Source organism: Ambystoma mexicanum, chromosome 3q (assembly GCF_040938575.1).
Source record: "Ambystoma mexicanum isolate Mex_15411 chromosome 3q, UKY_AmexF1_1, whole genome shotgun sequence".
NCBI lineage: Eukaryota > Metazoa > Chordata > Amphibia > Caudata > Ambystomatidae > Ambystoma > Ambystoma mexicanum.
In genome coordinates this window covers 174,788,372-174,810,157 of record NC_090926.1, presented here as the reverse complement: position 1 = coordinate 174,810,157, position 21,786 = coordinate 174,788,372, and the positions used below count along the sequence as shown (strand labels likewise).

At 42.1% G+C, this 21,786-nt stretch overlaps 1 protein-coding gene across 1 annotated transcript in view; it reads right to left on the bottom strand.

Moving 5' to 3' along the window:
- Positions 1 to 2,282: 2,282 nt before the first annotated feature.
- Positions 2,283 to 21,786, bottom strand: part of LOC138582283 (thiol S-methyltransferase TMT1A-like) — a 159,379-nt gene continuing 139,875 nt past the window's right edge. Inside the window, exons 2-3 of the mRNA XM_069653423.1 lie at positions 3,145 to 3,408; positions 2,283 to 2,866 (exon numbers count right to left, since the gene is read on the bottom strand). Of these exons, the coding sequence (XP_069509524.1) occupies positions 3,172 to 3,408 (237 nt within the window). The 3' untranslated portion in view covers positions 2,283 to 2,866; positions 3,145 to 3,171. The remainder of the gene's footprint in view (positions 2,867 to 3,144; positions 3,409 to 21,786) is intronic.

Here is a 21,786-nt window from a genome sequence, read left to right as displayed (position 1 = left end):
AGTGTGGGGGAGGTACACACTACAATTGTAGGGTTAAAGAGTGCGCGGGCACCTGGACCCAATGGTTTGTCAAATGCAGTATTGAAGGCTGACCCAGCACTATGGGCAGGGGTGCTAAAAACCTTATTTGATAAGGTCTGTAAAGACAAAAAAGTGCCAGTTACATGGCAGCAGGCGACTATAGTACCTGTTTACAAAAAGGGTGACAGAGAGTGCCCCTCGAATTATAGACTATTTTCTCTGTCAGACGGAACTGACAAACTGTTTGCTAATTTTGCATTAAAAGCAATGCCACAATGGCCAGACAAAAGCAATATACTGCATCCTATGCAAACTGGTTTTCGTCCAGGTTCGGTTACCATGCATAACATCAGGCTCTTACATACCTTGATATTGGAGGCAGCAAAAAAAGAGAACCCAGTGCTGTATGTGATATAGTAGATTTTAGTGTGGCATTTGATACTGTCACACACCTATGGAGAAACTACCCACATGGAGATGCCCGGAATGGCTTTTGGACATGGTGATACAACTCTACTCTAATAACAAAGTACAAGTGCGTCTGAGCGACTCAGGACTGGTGATGTCACTGGTGGAGATAAGCAAGGGGATTAGATAACAGTGCTCAATGGCGCGACAATTATTTACCCTCTACTTGGCAGATCTCCTCCAGCGACTTTTATCAGTCGAAGGCTGCTCAATCAAGATGGGTCCACGACACATAACAAGCCTATTATATGCCCATGAACTGGTCCTTTTGGACCGTACGCTAAGGGGAACAACAAATAAGTACAGAGATCTATGTGAATATGCTAAACAGAATGACCTGATAATTAATAATGACAAGACTAAGATGATGGTGGTGTCGAGAGGAAAGATCAAGAGGGTTAAAATACTGGCAGACACAGATAACGACATAGATGATGTACAGAGCTACCCCTACCTTGCACTCGAGCTGAGTGCGGATGGGGACTGTAGAATTATAATGGAGGAGAAGAAAAGAAAAGCAGACAGCTAACAGCTGTAATAAATAAGTTTGCCAAACCAACGGTTGGCTACTCAGTTGATGGGGTTCTTAAACTCTAAACAGAGTTTTACACCAGCAATCCTCTATGGTATTGAAGCCTTAACAATGAGGGAATTGTGATGGTGAAATGTAATAGAAGGACACTTCTGGAGGAAATGAATACATCTACCCCAGGCAACTCCTATGGCTTACATCCGATTGGATTTGTGACTAGTATGTCTGAAGAGCCAGGTCCTTATATGTAGAGGATTGCTTTATATTAAATATCAATCCCAACCAAAGTGCCCTTTGTTGTATTTTCTGGGTGTGATCCACAACATGTTTGCTTCCCGTAACTACTGAATGAAAAGAGGTTCGTAAACATTTGGTGGACCCCAGACTTTACACGTGGCACTAAATACGATCTACTGAAAACCATATTTAAAAACAAGGTAGAACAGTGGAACTGGACCAATAATTGTTCTCACCTCGAAACACTCACTATACAACTATAAATATGTGAACAAGATAAGACACATCTACCTCAAACCACAGAGATACCTCCTACAATGCCCTAGCCCGGCTGTACGTTATTTCCACCTACAGCTCTGGGTTATTCAACTCCTGGTACTGGCACTGCAGGGGGCCTGGGCAAAAATTCCAAGAGAGCAAAGAATATGCCATTTTGTAAGTCCCACAATAACATAGAAACACGACGACATGTCCTGACACTTTGCCCAAGGATGAGAGCAATTTATATGATACTTCTAGGACAGTTTGTAGGAAGGTATGACGCCATTAAAACAGGAATTTTGGGATTTCTGCCTAAATACCATACTAGAAAAGTTCCATATGGTGCTATATCAAGTCTGGAAGGTGATCTCAATATGGTTGAAGTGCTAAGTGAGGGAAGAGAAAATGCTAAATTCCTCCAAGTAAAGACTGGAAGGTCAATTTAAATAAAATCTAAATCAAATGTACCCATGAGAACCATAACGTATGAAACTAGATTCCAAAACGATAAAGTATCGGATGGCCAGACACACGTAGAAATGTAGAAATGTCGCTCTTACGTTTCTAAATGTTATTGTTTTAGAGATTTTAGGAGACTGAAGGCGTCTCTATCTTATTTATTGTATTGCTATTAGAGGAAATGAAATGAGTAACTTGTAAAGTGTAAAGTGTAAAATGTAATGTAAAAGCAAATGTATGTTCTAGATTTTTGTAAGGGTTATTGTATGAACTGAAACAAATAAATACAAAATAAATAAATCCATACATTTCAATAATACTGGTTTATTCAGACAAGTGCACATACGTTATTAAATGCTGAATCCTAGGTGCACATAACCAGATGCATTTTATGCTGTTACTGCTGATAGCTGTCCACAAACCCATATTAATTTCATTTTGTGTAGGCAAAAGTGATTATATTTATCCTTTTTTCATGCATTTCCAGTTCCCAATCGTTGGTTAATGGGGGGGGGGAGCTTTCTTTATAATTAATGAACTGACCCATTTCCAAGCCCTGCAAAGTCAGAGTATGCCTATAAATTGCATTGATTTGAAAACAAATATTTTTACAATCCCTTTGTTTCATAGTTCCAATGACATCTTTTGTACTTTTTTCACACAAACTAAGCAGCAACAGTAAGAGTGTACAGAAACTCCCAGCAAATCACACATATCCAATCAAAAGTGACAATGCAGGAGGAAGCCACATCTCCCCCAGTGACCCATGAGGAGAAGAGGTCTGGTGGCGAAGTTGCTGACTTTGGAACCTGGATACATGAGCTCTGTTTCCAGCTTTGGAACTTGACCAACCAGTTGTGTGATTCTGGGCAAATCAACTTCCTGAACCTGAAATTGAAAACATGTTCATGTGAATATTCATAAACCAACTGTCCAGTGTCTAGAACTATTCCACTAACATGCCCTCACCCACTGATCACACTATGGTTGATGTAACCCAGTCTCAACCTGACCCATCACACTGTCATGTTCTATGTACAGCATCTCATGTTTGAGACAATCCTTCTACAGAAAATCGTTCCCTGAAAGTGATTGGCTGTCATTTCAGCGAGGGATACCATTTTTTAACAACTGACACAAAAAGCAGTAACGTAAGTGGAACAGACCTTAGTATATAGTGTATGAAAGGGCAGTTATTTGATCCCATATCCAATAATGTGAGGTCCCATAAGTCGCCAAAGAAATGGAGTCATGATGTGCTGCAGCTTCATCTCTGAGAATGGGGCCTTCTCCAGGTCTTTCCAGGTCTCTCTGCAGAGGTTGCACCCGGCGAATACGCATTTCCAGGAGGGATCATATATTTTTTGGAAAATGTAGGTCCAGGTTAAAGGATCTGCACATACGTGCTCCAAAAAGAAGAATGCTCCACCCTGAAAACAACAATTCGGAAAAACTGTAAATAAAGTTATTTTATCAATACAACAAATGTGTAAAATAAGGCAAGACAAGAGGTGTACAATAGAACCACAGCCTCTCCCTTAAGGAGAGCATAAGAAAGAAAGCCAAGACGGCTCGGCACCAAATAAGCCTTACTCTGGAAGACCAAATCTTGCCACCCAGCTATTTGCGATCTACAGTCAGGCACTTGCCCTCTTCCACATTGACCATGGAAATGCCAATGGTGGCTGCTCTAGAGATGGTGGCACATCACTGCTCCTCCACTTTTTGGCACCCTTTGTGTCGTGCTAATCACTACATTCATATGCATTATGGAGAAGAACCTTTCACTCACTCCAGGATCTTACTTTCCTTTCTTCCATTCACACTTCCTGTAACTCGTGCCAAAAAGCTATACTTCTCCAACCATATTCTCATCACCCTCTGCATCTTTTTCAGATTCTTTATAGTATCCTCTCCCCTTTCTCCTGATCCCTCTCTTTTTACCTTACTCCTCCTGACTTTGAAAAGATCTTCATCTCAGAAGTTGCACACCTACGTTCCTCCTCATCGGCCATTACCAGCACCTCATCCTTTATCCCTCCTCTTTCGTCATCCTTCTCCTCCTACTCTCCTATATGAAAGCGTAATACTACTTCTAACCTTGTTCGCGCTCACCCTACCGCTTCTCCCCTGAATTCTATTCCTTCCCCTCTTATTACTAAGCTCTTTCCTTTCCTGTTGCCCTATCTAACTTCTCTTATCAATCTATCCCTTTTGTCTGCACCCTTCCCTCACTGAGTTCAAGAAAGCAGCCAAAAAACCTTGTCTGGACACTCCTGCACCTTCATGCTACCACCCCATCTCTGTCCTTCCCTATCTTTCTAAAATTTTGGAACATGTGGTCTATACTAAAGTCTCATCCTACTTTAATCACAACTCTCTTCTACCACCAACTCAATCAGGTTTACGTCCGTTTCACTCTACACAAATGGCCCTCCTTTCAGTTTCTGATTCTCTTTTATCTTCCAGGAGCTCTAAACCCTCTTCAATTCTTGTTTTACTCGATCTCTCAGCTGCTTTTGATACTGTTGATCATTTTACACTCCTTTCCATACCACATTCTTTATGAGTCTCTGGTACTGTTCTTTCTTGGCTTCGGTTGTATCTGTCCGGCCGTTCTTCTTCTGTTAATTGGAGCGGCTCAAAGTTTCCCCTTGCTCATGGAGTTCCTCAAGGTTCTGTTCTGGGACCTCTCCTTTTTTCATTGCACACTTCCCCTCTGTCTTCTATTATTTCTTCCTTTGGGATTGTGTCGCATTTCTATAATGACGACTCTCAACTCTATATCTCTTTCTCCTCCTTTTCTGATTCTCTGCAATCTCCTATTTCTGACTGTCTTTCCTCAATTCAATCTTGGATGCACTCACATTATTTACACCACAGTCCCTCAAAGGCAGAAATTCTATTATTTCCTGCCCCTACTGTCTCTCCTCCTATTCCCCCCTGCTATTAATTTTACTTCTGTCTCTCTTCTCAAAATGTCTTCCACCTGTAATTAAGGTGTCCTTTTTCACTCTTTCCTTTCACTCACATATTTCTAATATTTCTCGCTTCTGCCTTTTAAAAGTTTTCAATGTTCGTAAAGCTCGACACTTCCTCACATTCCATGCCAACAAGCTTCTTATCACTGCATTGTTCTTCTCTCATCTTGATTAATGTTCCTGTCTTCTTGTTGGTCTTCCTGATTCCCATCTTGATCCTCTGCATTCCATCTATAACTCGGCCATTCGCACTCTTTGAGGAATTCCCCCAGGTTCTTCTACTTCTTCGATTCTTCACTCTCTTTGGTGGTTATCTTTTGAATTTCGATTGCAGTTTTGCTTTCTCTGCGTTAGGTTCAAATGTCTGCATAGGCTGGCCCCTGCTTACCTTTGCTCACTCGTTTCTTTTTTTGCTCCCTCTTGTTCCCCTTCTGTTGGGCCATATGGCCCGTAACAATAAGGACGCGACACCGGAGATTACTATAACACAACCTTCTGTATTCAGGACTTAACATGTACTAACTTCCCTTCTCTCCTCCCCTGTCCCACGTCATCCCACACGTGGTCCCTGTCCCTGTCTTAAAGGGACAGAGTTCGCTAACACCTTCATTCCCAGTCCCAGTTTCTTCTAACTGTCCCTAGGGCACCCTGCTACTAATCTCGTTTTCGCACTTTGTCTCCCTAGGCTTTGGAATGCTTTATCACTACATATTCATTCTATTGCCTCATAGTCTCTCTTTCGCACACTTCTTAAAAATCATTTGCTATCCATCCTGTATTGACTGTTATCCTTGTGGTTCGTGCAATATTTCACAATAACATTGCACTGACTTGTCATGCTGTTCTGCGCTTTGGCAAAAACGCTTTTAAATTAAAATATAAATAATGCAAATGTATGTTTGCAAAAGTACAGTGTCTTTACATTGGCAGAGAATGTCAAAACATACAGATTTTTCCAAAATGCAAAGATTGGAGTCCCTGTCACCCTGCAAAGTGTGATATATGGGACATTGATTGGGCCATCAGCAGCCCAGACCCTGATGCATGCACAGCAGTGTTCAGGGTATTACAGAGACCACTAACTGACAAGTCACTGCCTTTATTCCGTGGTCACTGAAAATTGCAGCCCAATGAACACAATAAAGGGCTTTTAAGCTCCCATCCCCCTGCTTGGCATAGGCCTGTGGTGGGGTCAGAATGCTGACCCACCATCCTGCCTGCCTGTGTGCTCCCCTTAAGTCTGTGCCGCTCGATCCAAAGGAGAAAGAGAGAAGGAAACTGGTGATCTTGCAGCGTGGCAAAGTCACAGAGTAAGAGGGGTTAGTGAGGGGTTAGTGATTGTGCCGTTTGTACCAGAACGATGAAAATATTTGTACGTGCCAATACTAACATATATCGAGCACAGCAAACCAAGGGAGGGGGTGGCTGGAAGGTTTAGAATTCATCTTAAAACCTCTGGTAACTGCCCGGGCAACCCTCCAGACCATCATTTCTTAGTCTGCTTAGCCATTAGAGAAAGTGTAAAGACTGTACGCAAATCAGGCTCGTTGCCACCCGAAAAGGGGAAGTCCTACCTAGGGAACTGCTAGATCACACCCCTACTGCAGGAGACCACAAGCAACCCCAGACATGCCTCTTCAATACTGGGTGTAACCAGTGAAGTGTAGCTTGGGTTTCTACACCCAGCAGGCTTGGGACCCACCTCTGAGGACAACCACACCACTTGGGGTGACAAAGCAAAACAAAAGAGGTGATGGGTGGCGTTGCTTGTCATCTTGTGCAGAAGGAATGTGACCACGCAGTTTGGGCTAGGCTGCCCCTTTTATGGTGGAGCCAAGCATGTTTTGCATATGGCTTTCCATTTTATGTAATGGCTTGGCAGCTGGTAAACTAAACACACAACACTAAACACACAACACTGAAACTGTGCCTACACAAAATTGGAGTCCCAATTGTCCTCAGCATCCAAAAGATTACAAAGAAAAATGTTCCTTTATAAATATATGAACAGGGTTTTATTTCAAACCAAATAATATATGAAAAATTATTATTTACATTTTACACAGAATATAGAAAGCAAAACTAAATTTAAACAGTCCATGCAATAATCCGTTAACTAAACTAAATGAAAAACACACAAGAAAAACAAAAAATGAATAAAATCAATCAGTCCATTAATACACCACTCAATGCTTGTTGGAAAGCTTGCCTATATCACATAGACAAGACAACCCTGACATATGCACGCGTCCGGCCTTATCCAGGCTTTAAATGCTCTGGACTTTCATCATCAGGGGGAATGTGATTTCTCAATTTTTTTTATGTATGGACTCCTAGTCTGTTTATCATATTAATAAACAGGCAGTTTGCCTTCACAAAAAACGTACAGGCTCTATAAGGTGATTAGCTGACATTTTGTTCACACTTGCCAACATTGTTCATTGGCTTTCCTCCAGAAGCTAGTCATAAACATCCAATTGTCAACATCTGTGTTTGTCATACCTTCTTATAGGATCCTTCAACATTTTTCTATCAAGTGAAAACACTCTTCTCTTTTCTAGTTTGAATGGTTAGTTAGCACGGTCTGTAGTTAGTTGGAGCCTGCCTTTCCGTTCCTCGTGTCTGTCTACTCTAACGCGTGTGATCCATTAAACAGCAGTCAACGGTAGAACGATGGTCTGGAGGGTTGCCCACAGCATTGCCAGATGATATGATTAATTCTAAATCTTCCAGTCTTCACCTCTTTCATTCTCAAAGCATCAGGTTTGCATTGTCCAGGCCAGAAAAGGAATGCTAAATGCAAAATAATGATATTCCAAGTTTTAACTAGCTATGCTAATACTAGTGGAGGCCATGTGCAGAACTGCAGACATTTTTTAGACAGAAGTCTGCAGGGGTCACATAAAGGACATCAAGGACAGGAATTCCCAAATCAAGGCTCCCAAAAGTATTTCAAACAAGGGGAAGACCTACCGACATTAACTACCCCTATTTTTAACATAACTGTCTCTACTCTAGGTGAAGCACCAATATCTTAATGTTCTAAAGACCTGCCATTTATTCTAACACAAATAATGTCAATATCCTAGCTAGAGATTGAAACTCAGATTCGTGACTGAAGGTATTTTTAGAGCTAGCGCTTGGGACCCAGAAGATAATACCAGATACTGCCAGTGGCCCTCCAAGTAAATTCAATATTACTCCCCCTAATAACAGAACACCTCTAGAAAAAAATGTCTTAAAAAAAATAATCACATTAAATAGCAGCCATACAACTTAGAAATTGAAGAGTAATTCCAACTTGGTGATAAAGCCCATAGACAAGGTTAGCGGTATTAATATCCTCAGCCTACATAAATGTGATCATGTGGCACACATGTTGATGGATAACAGAAAATTATGAACTTTTGCCAATCAACCCCCTAGAAGAATCAAAGGTTCCAATAGAAGAAGTAACAGGTGTAGCTTTAGTAAATGGTCAGATCAAGAAAGATGAACATACTTATTTGAATAAATAGATGCTTCATCATCTGATGTTTTATTGTCTTCCGAAATTGTACAAACAGGCACTGGATACACCTGGACACTGATAGTTTCTGGATGTCGGTCAGTGGTAGAACCATTGTGAAACTATATTGATAGTTGTAGCAAATGAAATTTGGGTGATCATCACTTTTTCTCCTCCTAAGGATTGCATCACTCAGGTATAGGCAGTCAGCATAATAGAAAGGGATCTCGATGAAAGACCAGTATCACATTTGGTGCCTACTGTATTTATCTTAGATTTGTTCGAAAATAAGCTTGGGAACAAATATTTTCTCTATGGTGGCCAATTCTAACTTCAACAAAAAGGAATGGCAGTGGGAGCAATATCTGCATCCAGTCCTGATAACATCTGCAAGGTGCATTTTGAAGAATAATTTGTCTTTGCATCATGTGTCTTTGCAAATATTCATTGCAACTAAATGCACGTATTTGAGGAAGATACATTGACAATATTTTGGTCACATGGAATGGAGTACCAGAGCAAATGAATGAGTTTGTAAAATGGGTAAGATAAGAGATCTTGATATGAAGCTCAACATGACAGCTGACCATGGATGTTAAGAGTGATGGAGTAACGATCTCCGAGTTGTATAAGAAAGTGTCAAACCAAAATACTATTTTTCATTAAAATAAGCAGCACACAGGTCTCAGTAGCATAGTATCCCTTTTGGCCGGTTTCGAAGAATGCGACAAAATTGCACAAACAAGGATGATTACTTTATCCAAATAGCACATGGAAATCCAGGCAGATTATGGTGGCATGCTCTTAAATGGACCAGGAATAATAATTGCACAGAACTACTAACAAAATATTGAAAAGAAACCGTGGTACAACACATTGTGCATGCAACTACATTTTGTAAGTACTCCAGTGCTTTTAACAAGCTAGCAATATAGAACTGCCAATTTGCAACGGTGTAGAAAGTACCAACAGCTGTTTGCACCAAAAACGTGGGCAATTTAAGAAACCAGTCAGTCCACTGAATCAGTAGAAAAGAGGATAGAAGCATGAGAACGAAATTGTGGGGAATTTGCCCAATAACTGGATATCTCCAATGTGAATTATGCAATCCCTGTAAGCATACTAGGACCAATAAGGAATATCATTATTGTGACATTATTTGTAATGAAAACTATTTTTCAAACTGCCAAAACAAAAAAACCCTCCTTCCTGGCGTTTGTAGATTTGCGTAAGGCATTCAACCGGGTTAATAGAGCGACCCTGTGGAAAAAACTAGAAAAATGGAAATGCCCTCCAGACTTACTACAAATCCTTATCCAATTGCATTCGAAAACATCGATTAGAGTCAGAATGAATGCCGATGGTGAACTGTGGAAAGTATTGTGACTGAAAGAGGTGTCAAGCAAGGCTGCCCGCTGGCAGCATTAATTTTTAAATTATGTATTGCAGATCTGCCTGAAGCCCTTTCTGAATGTAACAGCTTTCCACCAAAAATCAATGGGCACCATATCGGCTGGGTAACTTATGCTAACTACGTTGTATTGGCGGACACTACACAAATAGGCAATGTCCATGCAGTAATGTCCATGAAATAATGCTCACAAAAAGCTGATGGTGCATTCACATTGTCAACTGTGCCAATGTCCCATGTTCCAGGATAGATGAGGGGACTGAAGATGCCATGGGACTGGGGACCACCACCTGATCCATAAATGTGGCCACAAACGAGAAAAATTGTGGATCCCTTTTGCTCCCCAGTCCACTGCCCTTGCCTCATTATATGAAGGTCGCTAACCATGTTCAGGACGTCACTGTTGTCCAGGCTCAAAGATATGAACATTATAATGTGAAAATTTACGCTGTGTTGGTTACAGCCCACAACCAAGAATGACCAGCTGTGGAAAAAAGGATGTATTTGTCCATGCACCACGCCCACATGCTTTCCCATGGAGCTGCCTGTGAGCCTGTCTCACTGAAGTCATCGGAATGCAACACTATGCAGGGAATCAAACAGGTACCCACCTCTTCAAATCAGGAATGAAAGCTTCAATGGAGCAGCCCTAGCCGTCAATGGCAAACCAATGAATTAAGGTGGGGTCCCGCCAGGTTGAAACCATAAGCGGCTAACTGCTTTGCTTGATGCACAGAAATTCAAAACAACTGTGGTTTTCAAGGTCGTTTAGCAAGTTAGTCAACCAAGCTTGTTTGCAACGAAACCCCAACAGAAGTCAATTATACAATTATGATACATTTGGACAGAGTCACTAGCAGTTGAAAAGGGGCAATGGTTTATCAGAGGCGTGGGAGTTAGGAGTTGAAGATAAGAGGAGCAGGGTTGTGTGTGGCTGGGAGGTAAGGAGGATAGATGAGGTAAGGAGGAGATGGAGAATGAGAAGTAGGTGTCAGAGAGAAAGATATCGGTATAAGATTGACTGACTATGGGGAATAGAGGAGGTAAAGGAGGATGAAAGCAGCTATAAGGAAAAGGCGGAGAGAAAAAATAAGAACAAGAAGGTAGAGGAGGGACAAAGGACTTATTCGGAGGAGGACGTGAGAACAACTAGAAGGATCAGTAAGGAGATGGCTGCTAGACCTTTAAAAAGAAAGAGAGGAGAAGGGAACCTATCAAACTCTGCAAAAGTAGGCAGAAATCGCACCTTAATGCTTGGTTTACACCACACCTTAAAGAATCAAGACTCCAAAAAAGAAAACTCCAAGCCACCTGGCGCCACTCTCCCACGGATGAGAACAAAGCTAAACTAACTCATTTTGCCAACTTGTATAAAAAAGAAATAATTCTCACAAAAAAAAACACGTTCAATGACAGAATCTCAAAGGCCAACTCCAACACCAATGAACTATTCACTAACCTTCGGGAAATGGAAGCCCCCATTCCACCCACAGACAATGGGGGTCATTACGAGTTTGGAGGCAGCCATGGTGCAAATCGCACCATGGCTGCCTCCAAACCCGTGTCCGGGTCGGTGGTGTCGGAATGGGGATTTACCGGGACATTCAGACCTATGCGGACCCGGTAAGTCCCCATTTCGAAAACCATTCCTCATTCCCATTTGAGCCCCCATAGGGATCAATGGGAATGGGGAAGGAGCTAATAACGGGCCCGCAAATAGTGGGCCCGTTATTAGCTCCATGGTCCCTTAACGGGTCCCGCTAAGGGTGGCTGGTAAAACCAGCCGGCCCTAGTGGGACCCGCTAAGGGACCTTGGAATGTGGCGGTATGGGGTTAACGGCAGAGGCAACCTTACCGGTGCCGTTAACCCCCTACTGCCGTACTCAGAATGACCCCCAATGTCCCCAAAGACAAGCTATGGTGTACTAACATCCAAAATGCCCAGTCTAACAAAATCACATCTCTCCAAATTAAAATAGCAAATAAAAAGGCTTCACTGCCCCCGACAGAGCCACTACTTACCCTGCCCCCCACGGACCACAGAACTTTCACGCCTTTTAGATTTACCAAAATCTCCATTCCAGAAACTGAGAAAATCATACTCTCCTTGAATTCATCAAACTACCAGGGTGACAATTGCCAGGCACAAATGATAAAGGACGCAGCTTGGGACTTAGCGCCATTCATCTCCAAGCTCATCAACTCATCATTCAAAACTAACACTGTGCCTAATAACCTTAAAAATTCCTGGGTTCTCCCACTGTAGAAAAAACAAACCTTAGACCCCTCTATCCCAACGAACTATAGACCGATCACCACAGTCCCTTTCCTCCTCAAAATAATTGATAGAGTAGCTTACCTTCAAATTCAGGACTACCTTGAAGCCAACCACCTTCTAGGCTCCCGTCAAACCGGCTTTCGTCCACAACATGGTACGGGAACAGCATTAATTGATCTTAAGACCCTAATTGATGAGCTGAAGGACAATGGGAAAACAGCTATGCTACCCCTCCTTGACCTATGGGCAGCCTTCGACTTGGTGGATCATGCAGTCTTATGCAACACCTTGAGTCGGCTGCCCATTTCTCAAGTGATGCTCTAACCTGAGTCCAGTCCTTTCTAGCTAACCGCACAATAAGAGTCTTTTACCCCTCAGCTTCTGCAGACCCAAACCAAACTACCTGTGGTGTACCACAGGGATCCTGCGTCTCACCTACTATGTATAACATCTTTACCAAGCCCCTCTTCGACAAATTTGACAAACTGGGTGTCACCTACACAAATTATGCAGACGACACCCAGATCCTCATTCCCCTTTCGGGCAATTATGTCGAGGACACGGCCTTGGTAAACAAGATATACCTCCTCATTCAGGCATGGATGGCCTCCCACGGCCTCTACCTGAATGACGATAAAACTGAGATACTGATCTTGGGCTCAGAGGCAAACCTACAAAGCTCCAGTTACGCCACTTTCAACATTGACAGCAACACAATCAAGGTGATGTCCAAAGTAAAAACGTTAGGTTTCTACCTTGACTCTACCTTAACACTGAAGAAACAAGTCAACTCCCTAGCCTCCTCCACTGCCTACACCTGCAAACTTATCAGAGCCTGCAGACCTTTCCTTTCTAAAACTAGTTGCATCACTCTTGCTAATGCACTAATGATGTCCAAACTGGACTACTGAACTGCCCTATACTTAGGAGCCAACAAATACATTCTGGATAAAATTCAAAGAATACAAAACAACGCCCTAAGTGTGGCCCTGAATATACCCAACAGAGAGCATATGTAAACCTCAGAAGAGTTCACCAGTGGGTAAAAATAAACGACAGGATTCTTCTTAAAACAGTATCACTTACCTCCAAGTGCCTGAATAATATAGCACCCCCATATATCATAGAAAGAATAATGAGGAAAACTTCAATACAACCTACTAGATGAGCCAATGCCCACCTCTTAGAGATCCCTAGATTCAAACGAACCAAAGCAGCCTTATCTTTGAATGCACCCCCCCTGTCATGAGAATTGAACAACCTTACCTAAAATTCAGACGTAACATGTCAATCTGGCTCCGTACCAATCACTACTAACACCAGACTCCAATCCGACACTGAGCTGACCCCTGTTCACGAATTCCCTATCTCCGCCTCACCTTAAAGCACTAATCAACCTTAGCATTACTGCTTCACTATAACTGTCATGTGGTAGCTTATGGCTCCACTACATCTATTGTACCTACTGCAACCAAGCCATTAGCCCCATTGTACTATTTGACCACTTTATGTGACCTACAGCACCACGGCATATCTCTAACCTGCACGTGGTATTCTAAGGTTATTGTCCATGTTTGTACTCTTTGTATATGTTGTAACTAAGCTTTAAGTATTCTTATATCTGTTGCACCCAGCTACCTAAGGGCGCGTTACCAAATAAATAAACAAACAAACAAACAAGACATCAAGAGGAATTGAGGAGAGACTACACAGAATATAGCTAGACACGGAGGTGGGGAAAAAGAGAACATAGAGTTATTAAGGAGGAAAAGAGGAGGGGCACCAGAACAAGGTGAGGAGGAGGAAGAGGACATTGCGGAGGAACAGGAGTTGCACAAGACAAGTGGCAGTAAGTTAGAGGCATGTCTGAAAACAATATGCTTGGAGAGACTGTGGCAGGGTCTGAGACTGGCATAAAGGGGGTTAAGCCTGGCAATCCCAGGGACCATTGCAATGTTTGCTAAGATCTTGAAGAGACTGACACCTGGCCCATGTTCAGACAACCAGTAGCACCAGGGGTGGTGGTGCCAATAACACATCAAGGAAAGAAATGCATCCTGGCAACTTCTACGAACGCGAAGAATACAACTTCAAGAGCCAAGACAGAAGGGCTGGATCCCTTCATCCTCAAAATACTGTGAGTGACTGTTCAACATCCCGGTGGCAAAGACTAAGTGAAAGAGAGAAGGACTGAATGACAATAGGAGCAACAGAGAAAGAAAGCCTGATTTCTTCGTATTCTTTGATTCCCCACAGTGCAAACTAATCTCTTAGCGCTTCTGCTGTTTAGTAAACGTCCTTGAACCTTATAGTTCCTTGTTGTCCCATCAGCCGAGACAAGCTTTAGCAATAACTTCCAAAGGAATATACAACTTCCAAAGGAATCTACAGCTGGAAAATGAATAGCCGCCTCACCCACAACACATGCACAAGAGTCCTTTTAGAGGAGAATGCTTTTGAAGTGAGTAATCCACAAGTATGCAGAAACAACGCATTGTGTGATAATAACCTTTCAGGCTCTCTTACCATGAAAAGCACCTCCACAGGTAATAAAGAGCCTGCCTGTGACTTAGCTCTGTCCAAATAAAATGTAAGCTCTCTGTGAAAATCTAAAGATTGAAGAGCAATCTGCACCACTGACGAATGGTTTGTAAGAAACATTGTTAGGTCAAATAGCTGATTAAAATAAAATGTTCTTTTCAGAACACATGGGGGGATAACCAGCATACAAAAGGTAGCAAAAGATTGTTTATCCCCTCAGTGTGCCTTTTTATCCTAAGGCTTTAGAATGAAAAAGAAGACCCTTCTGAATTTCTAGGAGCCAGGGTTCTGCCAAGTAGGTCCAACACAAGTTATTTTGGATGCTAGATTTGGCCAGGTTGGGAATAAACGAGACCTCATTGTCTAGTGTGATGGATAAAGTATTAACGAGTCTCTAGATGCACTTGTTGCAAATTCTAGTCCACATATGTTTGTACTGCAAACACGATGAATCCTTCCTACCACCCCTGATAATGCTCATGTTCTCCTCTGAGATACCAATATGCCCAAACGTCAACTCCTCAGGTTCAAGACGACTGAGCTCAGGGACTGAGAGGATGGATGCAGGCTCATCCCTGCTTCTGAATGCAAATTTTCTCCCTGATCCAAAGGCCAACTGCATGGACCCACTCCAAGGTCATCATCTCCTAGAAGCAGAGCGCAACATCCACCACTGGGCAATCAGAATAACTAAACAAAGGTTTCTCTTGAAACCTATAATGTTCCTGTGGAAAGGCCACTATCCTCTTTCAATAAATCTTTAAAGCAACCCCCAAAGAGTGGTGCACCTGTGCCATCCACAAGGCGAAAAGGAGGTATATCCTGTTCAGATGGCTGACAAAAATGTTCACCTTGGGAAATCCCTGCCTCTGAAGGAAGGCAGATCGGACATCTGGATGCTGTTCTCATTCATGTATGATGGCAGACAGAAGGCTGAGGAGATCTCCTCAACATTGAGAGACCCAGGCAGATGCAAATCCTAGAGAAGAATATTGTCAATTAATGGCATATTCCCACAATGCCATTGCATAGTTCACTGACTTTGTACTGCCATCTTTGTTCTGACCGAACGTTGCTGTAGTGGTGCCTGCTAGGATCAACACCACAAGGCTGGCAACATTTGGAAGGAATGCCTTCAAGACAATTGAGCTAACCACTAGAACATTTTTGTGATCTTGTCTGTAATTCGAGGTTGTGGACTTGGGGATCAACTCCAACTGAAGAAAGTGTCATTTGTATTGATTATCATGGAAGGGGCATTTCGAAGAATGCAACGCTTATCATAAAGTTGTCACAGTGGCAACACCAGAGAACATCTAACCACCAGATAACCAGAGAATAACTAAGAACCTTTGTTTCATTTTGAAACTACTGCCGGGGTATGTCAGCAATAAGAGTGTTATTGCAATGGATACATTATGACAATTCAATATTTCAGATTAGGATTCAGTACCATTGAATTAAACTAAGGTGTTTGATCATTTCAAATAAAAATCCTTTATCAGCTGAAATAGCATAATCATACCCTCCATCTATAAAAGAGTGTGATATTTAAAAGAACAACAAAAATGTTTCCCAAACTCGAAGACGTCATCACATCATACTCAGAGCGGGATAACTATGCCTGTGATGGCGGCCATCATACAGACTAGACTCTGAATAGGAAAGAGACAAGCAATCAATTTGTTTGGGAATATGAAGCAACATTAAGAACATTCCCCACTCTAATTCTTTGAAGGAGTTTAGCTCTAGGAAGTTTTCTTTGAATACTGAAAATGGACAAAAGTCTCTGTGTTTATAGAAAAAGAGACCTCCAAAAATGAAAATGTTGTTCTAGCAGAATAAATGATGGCAAATCAGGAAAATCCCTCATGAAGGCAGAAATTTAATTTGTCTTTTGGCAATTGATGGTGACGAGTATTTGTGAAACAATAATTCAAAACAAGGGCCTAAATAAGTGATCCATATAAAAGCCTTGCATGTTTTCATTTACAGTATCTTTGAATTTGGATTTTAGAAGTGAAGGAATGATGCAACAGCTAGATCACCTCAACAGGGATATACATGGATGTTAGGTCTTGGTGAGCCATTCATTTTCGTATGTGTTTTTGGTTTATTCTCTCTGGCAAATCCCAATATAACGATTCAAATATACAAGTTGCTATCTGTTCTAATTGTTTTCATAGGGTTATGAATCAAGTATGTCTGGGTCTTAAAGGATAGTTCCGGGACTTTTTTTTTATTGTTCCTACGGTTCGGCCATGTGTTTTTAAGCATAACTCGGTAGATCGTAGAAAACTTTCCTATGGACCTTACCCGACTTTTCGTCCATTAACGCACTCGAAATCAGCCGCCATTTTCTGATAATCCTATCATTTCCCCCCATCGCCCTGGCTCACCTGCTTTTGCGGCACTAAATCAAATCCCCCGCCCCTGAAACAGACTTTATCAAAACATTCATATTCCCCGCCTCTATCCGTGACGTGACTGAGCTGCGTAGGCAAACGCGCCCAGGCGTCTTCTACGCGACTCCACACAGAACCAGGAAATCAACACAGATGAGCTCACACAACACAGCGCGCCACAATTGGGAATATGAAACTGTACTTTTCAATTAAACCGCAAGATTGTAAATTTGGTAAAGTACATTTATTTGACATCAAATGTTTTGAGAATATTCAGCGATTTGCATTTTTATTTGCTCACGTTCCAAAAAGTTCGTTTTGAGGCACGCGATGTTCCTTTGCTGTACACAGGGTCTTAGATCATCTCACAATACAGCGCCACAATTCGGAATATGAAACTGTGGTTTAAAAGCAAACGGCAAGATTGTACATTTGGCAAAGTACATTTATTTGACATCAAATGTTTTGAGAATATTCAGCGATTTGCATTTTTATTTGCTCTCGATCCAAAATAGTTCGTCTTGAGGCAAGCGATGTTCGTGTGCAGTATACAGGGTGTTGGTTTACGATAAAATAAGCTCTTCGGTCGCACTGATAATCGCATGGCTGTTCCAACAACGAGGCACTAGGCCACCACAACGGTCTGTATGTTGCATCTAGCCGTTAGTACCGCGTAAGGGCATACTTGTACTTGGCGATCGTCCCATAAAATGGTCAGGGTGGTAACGTTGTTCACGCGGAGAAGCAACCGGCGGTTAAAAAACCCATCCGCCGGTGTCTGGTACTCGTGACACATGCAATAATGGATGATGTACCTGTTTGAAAAACATAATAAATGAAATTAGTCTCACCATCAGATCTTTATTAAAATTATTCATTTTATATATTAGGTCGGGAAATTATTTCATAGCTAGGACAGTGCAACTGGGTATTATACGTCAAGGGGGGGCTGTAGGATACTGAGACAGTCCCCCAGTGCAGGGGTTGACAGGGAGGCAGTGCAGGTGGAGAGTGGAAGGGCCCAAGACCGAGGTCGCAGACAGTGGACCAGTTGTAGCAGGGGAGAGGGAGAGAGAAAGCAGAAGCAAAGAGGAAGGTTTTGAGGTGCTTCCGTAAAAGGAGATGGTTCTCCTCAAGATAGTGCGCGGTACAAAACAATATGCCACATAGAACGAACAAGTACAACTTAACCCGTCTTTAAAGCTACTGTATAGTAATTAAATTGCGGTATAAACTCATCTAAAGAGTTACTTACATTATATTTGCATTTTCCATTGTGTCTGTGCGTAGGGCAGCCCCGAAATACCACTCCTTCTATGCCGACGTTATTTCTTCTAATGAACGAACATGAAATGGCTTTCGTTTCTGAAATTATATTCATTATCGTTTCTTACGTTATTGCCCCACACCCCCAAAAAGAAGTCTTTCGGGATGGTCCCGGCCTGTCAAGGTCAAATAACAATAGAACCTTATACTGAGTCGTGGGCCATTCCGGCACCCGAGCAAAAAATCAAAGCAGCTGACCTTCACTTTGAACGAGCACACATTCCTAGTTAGCTACATTCAGTGTAAGGCCATCTCACAGGACTTGAAATTTACACTCCATCTTTGCATTTTGTCTGCGTGCTTTGCAGCCCCAGAGAACCATAAATATGGAGACATTCTATATTTTTTGAAAAATGATTTATATTACTGTTTGGTTTAATTTAATGCGCAAATGAACAAGGTTGGATAGACACATTGCATGTACACTGAGCAATCACTTTTATTTACACATTACATAGATACACATATTCAATGGGCCTGCGACATGAGGAGACTCGAGAGAACAGACAATCAAATTACAATCATTTAAACCGTGATGTGTATTTCTCAATGAGCTCTTCTTTAGGTGGACATGGAACAGAGGCAATGTTGGGTGGCAATGCAGTTGTCCCCTGCACAGGTTCGTTCACAACTCCGTTTATGTGCCTATCTAGGACGTCAACAATAAGACTCTCAATAAACTCATATTGCATATCCTCAAACACTGGTTTGATCACCCATTGTTTACTTCTTTTAGTGAAGGCCTTATTGTAGCGAAGCGTCCCTAAAGTTCCGGTCGTCCTACTTTGTTGACGGCCAACATTATGGTTATGTGCCAAGACCACTAGAAGAGTCCGATTCATCATGCCCTCCATGCCAAAATGCAATCATTTTGGCCTGTACTTTAGGCACATATTGTGGAACACCTCCAAATCTCCTGTGTGGCAGAATTCCGTGAGTCCCTTCAAATCTCTTGTTATAGTTTTATCAAATACAATCTTTTCAATGGCTTTGTGAGTGGGTGATGAAGCAATCAACCACTTCTTCTTCCGTGCCTCCTCTGTGGACAAATGGCCATGTTCACAATTGTGGAAATGTTGGTTTGTGTTCCAACGGTGAACGTTGGTACAGTGTAGCATTACTGACCGCCATTTTTCCAGTAGAATTTCCAACGACCCTCCACATGTTTTTGAGCTCCACCAAAGATGGTTGCTGATTGACTTGGACCACTGTGAAATACCTTGCATTTCTTTTTTTTTACCTGCAGCCGACATTTTTTTATTGATTGTTTTTGCAAGATGCCAAACGTCAAATTGGTGATTTATATTTTTGTACTCTTCTCTCATTGTCTTGGCAATTGAAACGTGTCTGTCCGTGGCTATCAGGTCGATCACCATTCCCCGCGATTGTAGTTCTTGCAATGATGCTACAAAGCCAACTTTCTCCATGGCCACTGAGGATGTATTTGTGACACCTGCACGACCACCGAACTCTCAATTTTCTTACTTTCCATGTCCTGAAAGTGGTAGGTACAGTACTTGGCTGAAAATCCTGGGCTGTCGCACTGTCCATCACCGGCTAGCCTGAACCGTTTGCCCGCGAATGTACTATCAATAGACATTTTTTCCATTCTCCAAGCTTCGCTAATGGCTGGAAATAGATAATCGGTTTGGTATTTGTAGAACTGAGTTTTCGCAATGAAATGGATTCCCACAAACTGAAAGAAAGACTCTAACTTTTTAAAACTTGAACCACTAAAAAGTGCAGCCGCTGCACAAAGTAGATTGCCTGCTGGCAGTTGCCCCAGCATGGGTTGTGCAGACCATGAGAAAGGATGATATTTTGTACAGGTGGCATGTATTTTAAGGTTAGTGCCTCGAATTGCACAAGTCACATTAATCAATTGCTCCCCAGATACTTCCCCACCTACCGAATGCTCACATTTCAACCGAATAATAATATCAATCAAACAACTATCGAATACAATGAATTTGGCCTCTTTCCTTATACTGTCACTCTGCATCCCAGCTGGTTCGGCCTGTAACGTTGAGGACATGTCACTCACATGAAAGGTAGAATCTCTGATATCGTCTTCCGCTATGTTCAGTGATATTGATGACGTTTCATTGTAGTCCACTTCATTCTCTTCCATTGCAACATCTGTTCCTTCTCCGGCGATGGGTGAATAAGACAATTTCTTCAACTTTCTCGCGGTCTTAGTTTTTGCGGGTGTGGATTCTGTGAATTGATCTCCGACTGCATCCGAACTACCAGGAGGACATTCACTATCAATGGCTGGATGTGGTATAGCTCCGTTGTCAATCACTTCATATTCTTCCCATTGGCACGATGCATCTCCAGTCTCAGGTCCCTGCCAAAAGGTTTGACAAGCAACATCTCTCGTTCGCTTCACTGTCTGTGTAGATCTAGTTCGTACACCCACTCGCAACTAGAGGACAGATTGGAAAAGGGATGTTCAGTTTAAACACAACTTACAGTATTGAACTATTAACAGTGAAAAACAACATAATATAGTGACCAGGACACTAACCTTCTTTTGCTTTCTTTTCTTTGAAACTTTCTTGCCTCGAACTTCAACATCAGGACGCTGTTGCTCCGACTCGTGTGTGCATGTCTCCACTTCCTCTTGCGCTGCAACGACTATATTTTCATGATAAGCACATCCATCACGCACTGACTCTCCATCGACTCCCTGAAACATAGAACTTTCATTAGTATGTATAATAATATCGAAAACACAAAATGTACTTGGGGACCAATACCCACGTACATCTCAATAGCAAAACATGAATGAACGCTTTGTGTAGAACATTCAAACGACAATTATTCACGCATTGTTGATCTAGTTAGATGGAACTGTCAAGATCCATACCTCGGGCTCCTCATAGACTTCCATTGATGATATTATTGAAGATGATGCTTCAGTAACTCCCTGAAACACAGTAATTGCATTAGTATGGTTTTCTATTTTGTTAAAAAGAACATAAACTTTGTGCAGGCGTCAACGGCTCATCTAAATAGACCTGCACAAATGATCAGTTGTCTAAAATAAATAATGGATATGTAAATATGATTCGATTTGCTCGATCGTTGGAAGTGTCACCACCCAGAGATCTGCATCAACTACTAGGGGTGATGTTCTTGTAGAAGAAGCTCCGTCATCTCCCTGAAACATAGTACTTGCGTTAATAAAGAAGGAAGTATACCGGATGTAATCAGGTCATATGATTTCGCTTGATCGAACTGTCAGTATCCATACCTCGAAATGCATAAGAACATCAAGGGACGATGTAACTGCGGTGCACACTTCTGCAAGCTGTTGCGCCGACCCGTAACTGCATGCTCCCCCTTCTTCTTG